The 11,349-nt window shown below is 62.6% G+C and overlaps 1 protein-coding gene across 1 annotated transcript; it reads left to right on the top strand.

Annotated features, from left to right (window-relative positions):
* Nucleotides 1-1,252: 1,252 nt before the first annotated feature.
* On the top strand, nucleotides 1,253-4,496 carry BLVRB (biliverdin reductase B; the record flags this gene model as incomplete). Its single annotated transcript, XM_050306249.1, is given in 7 exon segments — nucleotides 1,253-1,297; nucleotides 1,300-1,341; nucleotides 1,425-1,455; nucleotides 1,457-1,506; nucleotides 1,509-1,552; nucleotides 1,833-1,851; nucleotides 3,824-4,496. Coding segments are annotated over 7 exon segments (404 nt in total), but the record flags the coding sequence as incomplete, so codon positions are not given.
* Between the last annotated feature and the right edge of the window lie 6,853 nt (nucleotides 4,497-11,349).

Raw genomic sequence — 11,349 nt, 5'->3', positions numbered from 1 at the left:
GGGACACCCCCACTCACACCCACTGACCCCTCACCACAATTTGGGGACACCCCCCACCCTCCACAGTGACCTTTGACCCCAATTTAGGGACACCCCCCTCCTCACGCCCCAGTGACCTCTGACCCCACTTTAGGGAACCCCTTCACCCCAGTGACCTCTGACCCCAGTTTAGGGACCTCCCTACATACCCCAGTGACCTCTGACCCCAACCTGGGGACAAACCTACCCCTCCCCCCAGTGATCTTTGATCCCTTTGGGGGACCCCAGTGACCTTTGACCCCAGTTTGGGGATACCCCTCCCCCACACAGTGACCTTTGACCTCAATTTGGGGAGATCCCAGTGACCTTTGTCCCCAATTTAGGGACACCCCCACACACACACAGAGTGACCTTTGACCCCAATTTAGGGACCCCTCAAGTGACCTTTGACCCCAATTTAGGGAACCCCTGAGTGACCTTTGACCCCAATTTGGGAGGATCCCAGTGACCTTTGACCCAAATTTCCCCCCCCATGACCTTTGACCCAAATTTGGGGACAGCCCCCACCTTTTCCCCCACCCCCCACCCCCCAAACTCAGGGGTCTCCCTGACCCTCTCCAAATTTAGGGTCCCCACCCCCAATTTTTTGGGGATCCCCTGACCCCCTTCCCCCATCCTCCAAACTGGGCTCCTCCCTCCATTCCCTTTTTCTCCCCATCCCCAAACTCGGGGTCTCCTCGACCCCCTATTTTTGGGAGGTCCCCTTGACCCTACCCCCATTTTTGGGGTCGCCCTGACCCCCTCCCCCCCTTCTCCCCAAAACCTGTGTTCCCCCCAAACCCCAAATTTAGTGCTCTCCGCCAATTTTTGGGGTGTCCCACTTGAACCCCCAACCCATTTTGGGGTCCCCCCTGACCCCCTGACCCCCTTCTCCCCAAACCTGTGTTCCCCGATCCCTTTTCTCCCCAGCTCCCAAACTCAGGGGTCTCCCTGACCCTCCCCAAATTTAATGCTCCCCTGCCCCCCAAATTTTTGGGGGTCTCCTGACCCCCAATTTTTGGGGTCCCCTGACCCCCAATTTTTTGGGGTCTCCCTGCCCCCTTCCTCTCCCCAAACCTGTGTTCCCCCAATCCCCTTTTCTCCCCAGCCCCCAAACTCGGGGTCTCCTGACCCTCCCAAATTTAGTGCTCCACCCCCAAATTTTTGGGGTCTTCTCCTGACCCCCAATTTTTTGGGGTGTCCTCTGACCCCCCCTATTTTTGGGGTCCCCCAGGCCCCACCACGGCCATGTCCGAGGCCACCCAGACCATCGTGGGGGCCGCCAAGACCCTGGGGTGCCCAAAATCGTCGCGTGCCTCTCAGGTGGGTCCTTCCCCTCCCCAAAATTAACCCCCCACTTCCCAGACCCCTCCCCACCCCCTGGGTGGTGACGCCCCTCCCCGCAGCGTTCCTGCTGTGGGACTCCCAGAAGGTGCCCCCGGCTGCGGGACGTGACGGCCGACCACGAGCGGATGGAGCGGGCGCTGCGGGCGGGGGCGTCACCTGCGTGCTTGTGATGCCCCACACATCGCTGGTACGGGGAGGTCAGAAATTTGGGGGAGTCGAAATTCGGGGAAAAATTGGGGAGGGGGAGGAAAATTTGGGGGGAATGGGGGAAAATGGGGGTCACCTACGTAGCTTGGATGCCCCCACATCGCAGGTACGGGGGGCAGAAAATTGGGGGAGGGCAGAAAATTGGGGGAAAATTTGGGGAGGGGGAGGAAAATTTGGGGGAATGGGAGGATAAAATGGGGGAAAAATGGGGGATAAAATGGGGGAGGGAGGTGGGAATTGGGGCGCCACCTGCGAGTTAGTGATGCCCCCACATCGCAGGTACGGGGGCAGAAAATTGGGGGGAAAATTTGGGGAGGGGGCAGAAAAAATTTGGGGAGGGGGGAGAAAATTTGGGGAGGGGGGAGGAAAAATTTGGGGGTAATGGGGGAAAATGGGGGCGTCACCTGCGTAGTTCGTGATGCCCCCAAACATGCAGGTACGGGGTGGGGGGCAGAAAATTGGGGGGAGCCAAAATTGGGGGGAGGGCAGAAAATTGGGGGAAAATTTGGGATGGGGGAGAAAAATTTGGGGAGGGGGAGGAAAATTTGGGGAGGGGGAGGAAAATTTGGGGGAAATGGGGATAAAATGGGGGAGGGACAGAAATTGGAAGGGGGGAGCAGAAAATTGGGGGAGAAAATTTGGGGAGGGGGAGAAAATTTGGGGGAACGGGGGAAAAATGGGGGTCACCATGCAGCCAGTGATGCCCCACACATCGCAGGTACGGGGGAACCAAAAATTGGGGGAGGGCAGAAAATTGGGGGAAAAAATTTGGGAGGGGGCAGAAAAAAATTTGAGGAGGGGGAGAAAAAATTTGGGGGAATGGGAGATAAATGGGGGTCACCTGCGTGTTTGTGATGCCCCACACATCGCAGGTACTGGCGGGATCCCACCCCACCCCATCCCATCCATCCCATCCCATCCCATCCCACCCCATCCCACCCCACCCCATCCCACCCCATCCCATCCTATCCCACTCCCATCCCACCCCACCCCATCCCACCCCATCCCATCCCATCCCATTTTCCCTGGCAGTGGACCATCCCCTGACGGGGGATTACGAGGTGTGGCTGGGTCCCTGATTATCCCATCCCATCCCATCCCATCCCATCCCATCCCATCCCATTTTTCCCCAGTGGATCATCCCTTGACAGGGGATTACGAGGTGTGGCTGGGTCCCTGACCCTGATTATCCCATCCCATCCCATCCCATTTTCCCTGGCAGTTGATCATCCCCTGACGGGGGATTACGAGGTGTGGCTGGGTCCCTGACCCTGATCCCATCCCACCCCATCCCATCCCATCCCATTTTTCCCTGGCAGTGGACCATCCCCTGACGGGGGATTACGAGGTGTGGCTGGGTCCCTGACCCTGATCCCATCCCATTTTCCCTGGCAGTGGATCATCCCCTGACAGGGGATTACGAGGTGTGGCTGGGTCCCTGATTATCCCATCCCATCCCATCCCATCATCCTATCCCATCCCACCCCATCCCATCCCATCCCATTTTCCCTGGCAGTGGACCATCCCCTGACGGGGGATTACGAGGTGTGGCTGGGTCCCTGACCCTGATCCCATCCCATTTTTCCCCAGTGGATCATCCCTGACAGGATTACACGTGGCTGAGTCCCTGATCATCCCATCCGATCCGGGGCCATCCTATCCGACCGATCCCATCCCATCCCATCCCATCCATCCCATCCCATCCATCCCATCCCATTTTTCCCTGGCAGTGGATCATCCCCTGACAGGGGATTACGAGGTGTGGCTGGGTCCCTGATTATCCCATCCCATCCCATCCCCTTTTCCCCAGTGGACCATCCCCTGACGGGGATTACGAGGTGTGGCTGGGTCCCTGATTATCCAGTCCCATCCCATCCCATTTTTCCCAAACAGTTGACCATCCCCTGACGGGGGATTACGAGGTGTGGCTGGGTCCCTGACCCATCCCATCTCATCCCATCCCATTTTCCCTGGCAGTGGATCATCCCCTGACAGGGGATTACGAGGTGTGGCTGGGTCCCTGACCCTGATCCCATCCCATCTCATCCCATCCCATTTTTCCCTGGCAGTGGATCATCCCCTGACGGGGGATTACGAGGTGTGGCTGGGTCCCTGATTATCCAGTCCCATCCCATCCCATCCCATCCCATTTTCCCTGGCAGTGGATCATCCCTTGACGGGGGATTACGAGGTGTGGCTGGGTCCCTGACCCTGATCCCATCCCATCTCATCCCATCCCATTTTTCCCCAGTTGACCATCCTCTGACGGGGGATTACGAGGTGTGGCTGGGCCGTGCCGGCGGTCCCGGCTCATCCCGAGTCATTTCCGCCCGGGATTTGGGCCATTTCATGCTCCGCTGCCTCCACACCCCCGACTTCGACGGCCACAGCGTCTACCTGTGCCGGGATTACTCCAAGGATTAGGGATTCCTGGGAATTGGGGGAGCCCTTGGGGTACCTGTGCCGGGATTACTCCAAGGATTAGGGATTCCAGGGAATTGGGGGACCCATTGGGGTACCTGTGCCGGGATTACTCCAAGGATTAGGGATTATCCCAGGATTAGGGATTCCCAGGGATCCAAGGAGCCCTCGGGGTCCTCCTGTCCCATGGGGTTATCCCAAAGTACTGGAATTATCCCAAAGATTGGGGGATCCCTCAGGATCCCTCCTGTCCCATGGGGTTATCCCAAAGTGCTGGAATTATCCCAAAGATTGGGGATCCCTTGAGGTCCCTCCTGTCCCATGGGGTTATCCCAAAGTGCTGGGGTTATCCCAAAGATTGGGATAATCCCAGCCTGTGGATCCCAAGGGATCCTCCAAAGATTGGGGGATCCCTCAGGATCCCTCCTGTCCCATGGGGTTATCCCAAAGTGCTGGGGTTATCCCAAAGATTGGGGGATCCCTCAGGATCCCTCCTGTCCCAGGGGGTTATCCCAGATGGGGATCCTCAGGATCCCTCCTGTCCCAGGGGGTTATCCCAAAGATTGGGGGATCCCTCAGGATCCCTCCTGTCCCATGGGGTTATCCCAAAGATTGGAGGATCCCTTGGGGTCCTCCTGTCCCATGGGGTTATCCCAAAGATTGGGGGATCCCTTGGGATCCTCCTGTCCCATGGGGTTATCCCAAGGTGGGGATCCTTGGTCCTCCTGTCCCATGGGGTTATCCCGAAGATTGGAGGATCCCTTGGGGTCCTCCTGTCCCATGGGGTTATCCCAAAGTGCTGGGGTTATCCCAAAGATTGGGATAATCCCAGCCTGTGGATCCCAAGGGATCCTCCAAAGATTGGGGGATCCCTCAGGATCCCTCCTGTCCCATGGGGTTATCCCAAAGTGCTGGAATTATCCCAGGGATCCAGGGAGCCCTTGGGGTCCTCCTGTCCCATGGGGTTATCCCAAAGATTGGAGGATCCCTTGGGATCCACGGGCTGGGATTATCCCAAGGATTGGGGGATCCCTTGGGATCCTCCTGTCTGATGGGATTATCCCAAGGATTGGAGGATCCCTCGGGGTCCTCCTGTCCCATGGGGTTATCCCAAAGTGCTGGAATTATCCCAAAGATTGGGGGATCCCTTGGGATCCACAGGCTGGGATTATCCCAAAGATTGGGGGATCCCTTGGGGTCCTCCTGTCCCATGGGGTTATCCCAAAGATTGGGGGATCCCTTGGGGTCCTCCTGTCCCATGGGGTTATCCCAAAGATTGGGGGATCCCTCAGGATCCCTCCTGTCCCATGGGGTTATCCCAAAGATTGGGGATCCCTTGGGGTCCTCCTGTCCCATGGGGTTATCCCAAGGATTGGGGGATCCCTTGGGGTCCTCCTGTCCCATGGGGTTATCCCAAAGATTGGGGGATCCCTCAGGATTGGGGTCCTCCTGTCCCATGGGGTTATCCCAAAGATTGGGGGATCCCTCAGGATCCCTCCTGTCCCATGGGGTTATCCCAAAGATTGGGGGATCCCTTGGGGTCCTCCTGTCCCATGGGGTTATCCCAAAGATTGGGGATCCCTTGGGATCCCTCCTGTCCCATGGGGTTATCCCAAAGTGCTGGAATTGGAGGAATCCCTCCTGTCCCATGGGGTTATCCCAAAGATTGGGGGATCCCTTGGGGTCCTCCTGTCCCATGGGGTTATCCCAATGTGCTGGAATTATCCCAAAGATTGGGGATCCCTCAGGATCCCTCCTGTCCCATGGGGTTATCCCGAAGATTGGGGGATCCCTCAGGATCCCTCCTGTCCCAGGGGGTTATCCCAAAGATTGGGGGATCCCTTGGGATCCTCCTGTCCCATGGGGTTATCCCAAAGATTGGGGGATTCCTTGGGGTCCTCCTGTCCCATGGGGTTATCCCATGGGGTTATCCCAAAGATTGGGGGATCCCTCAGGATTGGGGTCCTCCTGTCCCATGGGGTTATCCCATGGGGTTATCCCAAAGATCCAGGGAGCCCTTGGGGTCCCTCCTGGCTGCTGGGATTATCCTAAGGATTGGGAATCTCTTGGGATCCACTGGTTGGGATTATCCCAGGAATTCTGGGACCCCTCAGGACTGGGATCTGTTGGGATTATCCCAGGATTTGGGGTCCCAGGGACAATAAACCAATCTGTGTTTTTTCCCAACCTGCCTCCCATTCCCGGGGGTCCAAATCTGGCTTGGGGGGAGTTTGGGGGGGGGTTTCACGGGGGTCTCAGCCCCCTCTGTCCCCTCGTGGGGGTCCCGTGTCCCCCTGGGGGGGGGTCCCGTGTCCCCTCTGGGGGTGTCTCAGCCCCCCCTGTATCCCTCGTGGGTTTCGTGGGGGGGGTCTCAGCCCCTTCTGTCCCCCGTGGGGGTCCCGTGTCCCCTTTAGGGGTGGTCTCAGCCCCCTCTGTCCCCTCGGGGGGGGTCTCAGCCCCCTCAGACCCCTCCGTGTCCCCTGGGGGGGGGGTTCCGTGTCCCCTCTGGGGGCTTCTCAGCCCCCTCTGTCCCCCGTGGGGGTCCCGTGTCCCCTCAGGGGGGTCCCAGCCCCCCCCTCTGTCCCCCGTGGGGGTCCTGGCCCCCCCTCTGTCCCCCGTGGGGGTCTCAGCCCCCTCAATCCCCTCAGGGGGGTCCCGGCCCCCCCCTCTGTCCCCCGTGGGGGTCTCAGCCCCCTGTGTCCCCCGTGGGGGTCCCGTGTCCCCTTTGGGGGGGTCTCAGCCCCCTCTGTCCCCCGTGGGGGTCTCGGGGGTTCTCAGCCCCCTCTGTCCCCTCATGGGGGTCCCGGCCCCCCCTCTGTCCCCCCGTGGTGGTCTCAGGGGTCTCAGCCCCTCTGTCCCCTCAGGGGGTCCCGTGTCCCCTCTGGAGGTCTCAGCCCCTCTGTCCCCGTGAGGTCTCAGCCCCTCTGTCCCCTCTGGGGCTTCTCAGCCTCTGTCCCCCGTGGAGGTCTCAGCCCCCTCTGTCCCTCTGGGGGCTTCTCAGCCCCTCTGTCCCCTCATGGGGGTCCCGGCCCCCCCCTCTGTCCCCCGTGGTGGTCTCGGGGGGGTCTCAGCCCCCTCTGTCCCCTCGTGAGGTCCCAGCCCCCTCTGTCCCCTCATGGGGGTCCCGTGTCGCCTTTGGGGAGGTCTCAGCCCCCTCTGTCCCCCGTGGGGGTCCCAGACCCCTCCTCTGTCCCCTCAGGGGGGTCCCGTGTCCCCTTTGGGGGGGGGTCTCAGCCCCTCTGTCCCCCGTGGGGTCCCAGCCCCCCTCTGTCCCCTCAGGGGTCCTAGCCCCCTGTCCCCCGTGGGGGTCTCAGCCCCCTCTGTCCCCTCAGGGGGGTCCCGTGTCCCCTCTGGGGGGGGTCTCAGCCCCCTCTGTCCCCTCAGGGGGGTCCCGTGTCCCCTTTGGGGGTTCTCCAGCCCCTCTGTCCCCTCAGGGGGTCCCGTGTCCCCTTTGGGGGTCTCAGCCCTCTGTCCCCGTGGGGTCTCAGCCCTCTGTCCCCTCAGGGGTCCCGTGTCCCCTCAGGGGTCTCAGCCCTCTCTGTCCCCGATGGGGTCCCGGCCCCCTCTGTCCCCTCAGGGTCCAGCCCCCTCTGTCCCCGTGGGGTCTCAGAGGTCCCCTTTGGGATTGGGGGAGGGGCCGGGGCCTGAGGATGGGGGCGGGGTTTGTTCGGCCCTGCCCTCCCCGCGCGCGCAGCGTGGCCTGCCCCCGCCCGCGCACGCGCAGCGAGCCCGCCCCGCCCCTCCCGCTCCCGCCGCGACCGCAGCCCCGCCGAGGGAGGTGAGAAATGGAGGGGTCCTGAGAAATAGGGGTCCTGAGGGGTAAAGGGGGTCCTGAGGGAAGGAGCTCTGAGGGGGTCCTGGGATGGAGGGGGCTGTGCCGAGGTCCTGGTGCTGCCCAGCCCCTCTGAGGAGGTGAGAAATGAGGGGGTCCTGGGGAAAAGGGGGGTCCTGAGGTAAATGGGGGTCCTGAGGGGAAAGGGGAGTCTGAGGGTCCTGAGGGAAAGGGGGTCCTGAGGAAAGGGGGTCTCTGAGGGGAAAAGGGGGTCCTGGGATGGAGGGGGCTGTACCGAGGGGTCCTGGTGCTGCACGGCCCTGCCGAGGGGGAGGTGAGAAATGAGGGGGTCCTGAGGGGAAGAGGGTCCTGAGGGGGAAAGAGGGGTCCTGAGGGGAAAGGGGGTCCCTGAGGGAAGGGGTCCTGAGGAAATGGGGGGCCTGAGGGTCCCTGAGAAATAGGGGTCCTGAGGGTCTGAGGAGGAGTCCTGAGGGAAAGGAGGTCCCTGAGGAAGAGGGGGTCTGAGGGGAAATGGGGGGTCTCTGAGGGAAAGGGGGTCCCTGAGGGAAAGGGAGGGTCCTGAGGGAAAATGGGGGTCTCTGAAGGGAAAGGGGGTCCTGGGACGGAGGGGGCTGTACCGAGGGTCCTGGTGCTGCCGCAGCCTCCGAGGCGGGAGGTGAGAAATGGGGGTCCTGAGGGGAAAGGGGGTCCTGGGAGGGTCTCTGAGGGGTAAAGGGGTCCTGAGAATGAGGGGGCTGTACGGAGGGGTCCTGGTGCTGCCGCGGCCCTCCGAGGGGGTGAGAAATGGGGAGAGGGGTGTCCCTGAGGAGAGGGGGCCCTGAGGGGTCTCTGTGCCGAGGGGGTCTGAGGGGTCCCTGTGCTCAGGAAGGGGGTCCCTGTGCCGAGAGGGGGTCCCTGTGGGGGGGCTGAACTGAGGGGTCCCTGAACCAGGGGGTGGTCCCTGCAGGGACTGGGCTGAGGAGGGGTCTCTGAGAGGGTCCCTGTGCCGAGAGAGGGTCCTTGTGCTGAGGAGGGGTCTCCGAGAGGGTCCCTGTGCCGAGAGAGGGTCCCTGTGCTGAGGAGGGGTCTCTGAGAGGGTCCCTGTGCCGAGGGAGGGTCCCTGATGAGTCCCTGTGCTGAGGGAGGGGGTCCCTGAGTGTGGGGGGTTTTCTTAGGGACCCCCTGAGTGCTCCCCGTGCCAAGGTGGGGGTGCCCTGAAGGACCCTCTGAGTGGTGCCTGAGTGGGTGGGGATGCTCTGAGGGACCCTTTTGGTGGTCCCTGAGTGGGTGGGGCTGTTCTGAGGGGTCCCTGAGTGGTCCCTGAGTGGGTGGGGATTCTCTGAGGGGTCCCTGAGTGGGTGGGGCTGTTCCGAGGGGTCCCTGAGTGGGTGGGGATGTTCTGAGGGGTCTCTGAGTGGTCCCTGAGTGGGTGGGGATGCTCTGAGTGGTCTCTGAGTGGTCCCTGAATGGGTGGGGATGCTCTGAGGGGTCCCTGAGTGGGAGGGGCTGTTCTGAGGGGTCCCTGAGTGGGTGGGGCTGTTCTGAGTGGTCCCTGAGTGGGTGGGGATGCTCTGAGGGGTCTCTGAGTGCTCCCTGAGTGGGTGGGGATGCTCTGAGTGGTCCCTGAGTGGGTGGGGCTGTTCTGAGGGGTCTCTGAGTGGTCCCTGAGTGGGTGGGGATGCTCTGAGTGGTCTCTGAGTGGTCCTTGAGTGGGTTGGGATGTTCTGAGGGGTCCCTGAGTGGGTGGGGCTGTTCTGAGGGGTCCCTGAGTGGGTGGGGACGTTCTGAGGGACCCTCTGAGTGGTCCCTGAATGGGTGGGGATGCTCTGAGGGGTCCCTGAGTGGGAGGGGCTGTTCTGAGGGGTCCCTGAGTGGGTGGGGCTGTTCTGAGGGGTCCCTGAGTGGGTGGGGCTGTTCTGAGGGGTCTCTGAGTGGGTGGGGATGTTCTGAGGGGTCTCTGAGTGGTCCCTGAATGGGTGGGGCTGTTCTGAGGGGTCCCTGTGTGGTCTCTGAGTGGGTGGGGATGCTCTGAGGGGTCCCTGAGTGGGTGGGGATGTTCTGAGGGGTCTCTGAGTGGTCCCTGAATGGGTGGGGCTGTTCTGAGGGGGTCCCTGTGTGGTCTCTGAGTGGGTGGGGATGCTCTGAGGGGTCCCTGAGTGGGTGGGGATGTTCTGAGGGGTCTCTGAGTGGTCCCTGAATGGGTGGGGCTGTTCTGAGGGGTCCCTGTGTGGTCTCTGAGTGGGTAGGGATGCTCTGAGGGGTCCCTGAGTGGGTGGGGCTGTTCTGAGTGGTCCCTGAGTGGGTGGGGCTGTTCTGAGGGGTCCCTGAGTGGGTGGGGACGTTCTGAGGGGTCTCTGAGTGGGTGGGGATGCCCTGAGGGGTCCCTGAGTGGGTGGGGATGCTCTGAGGGACCCTCTGAGTGGTCCCTGAATGGGTGGGGCTGTTCTGAGGGGTCCCTGAATGGGTGGGGCTGTTCTGAGGGGTCTCTGAGTGGTCCCTGAATGGGTGGGGCTGTTCTGAGAGACCCCCCAAGTGGTCCCTGAGTGGGTGGGGCTGTTCTGAGTGGTCCCTGAGTGGGTGGGGCTGTTCTGAGGGGTTGCTGAGTGGGTGGGGATGCTCTGAGGGGTCTCTGAGTGGTCCCTGAGTGGGTGGGGATGTTCTGAGAGACCCCCTGAGTGGGTGGGGATGCTCTGAGGGGTCTCTGAGTGGTCCCTGAGTGGGTGGGGTGGTTCTGAGTGGTCCCTGAGTGGGTGGGGATGCTCTGAGGGACCCTCTGAGTGGTCCCTGAATGGGTGGGGCTGTTCTGAGGGGTCCCTGAGTGGGTGGGGACGTTCTGAGGGGTCTCTGAGTGGGTGGGGATGCTCTGAGGGGTCCCTGAATGGGTGGGGATGCTCTGAGGGACCCCCTGAGTGCTCCCCATGCCCAGCTGGGGGTGCCCCAATGCGACCGTGCCGGGAGACCCCCTGACCTCTCCCTGTCTCTCCCTCTCTCTCCCCTCCAGCCCGTGCCGGGGGTCCCTCATTCCCCACCCCCCTCACCCCAGGATGTCGTGGCGCCGGCAGTGGTGCCACCTGTGCGAGCTGCCCAAGACGCCGTGGGCCGTGGTGTGGGACTTCAGCGAGGCCGTGTGCCGCGGCTGCGTCAACTTCGAGGGCGCCGAGCGCATCGAGCCCCTGCTGCGGGCGGCGCGGCGCCTGCGCCACCGCCACCACCACCACCAGCAGCACCACCAGCAACACCAGCACCACCAGCACCAGCAGCACCAGCAGCACCAGCACCGCCACCACCGGCACGGCACCGCGCTGGCGACACCGGCACTGCCACCCACGGAGGATGAGGGTGCTGAGGGAGCTGCGGGAGCGGTGACGGAGCGGGGCGGCCGCCCCGAGGAGCGCCTGGCGGTGCCGCCAGCGCTGCTGGCCCTCGGAACGGCGCCGGGAGCGGGGCCTGGAGCAGCCAGGGCTGTCGGCTCGGGACACCCGCACGGGGAGCACCCGGAGCACGGCAAGCACCGTGGAGCTGCTGGTGCTGGTGGTGGGGAGTGGCGGCTGCTGGGGGAGCTGCTCAGCGAGGCCGTGCGGTGC

Source organism: Myiozetetes cayanensis, unplaced genomic scaffold (genome assembly GCF_022539395.1).
Source record: "Myiozetetes cayanensis isolate MyiCay16 unplaced genomic scaffold, myiCay2020 scf1154, whole genome shotgun sequence".
Lineage (NCBI taxonomy): Eukaryota > Metazoa > Chordata > Aves > Passeriformes > Tyrannidae > Myiozetetes > Myiozetetes cayanensis.
This window is presented reverse-complemented; position numbering and strand designations above follow the sequence as displayed.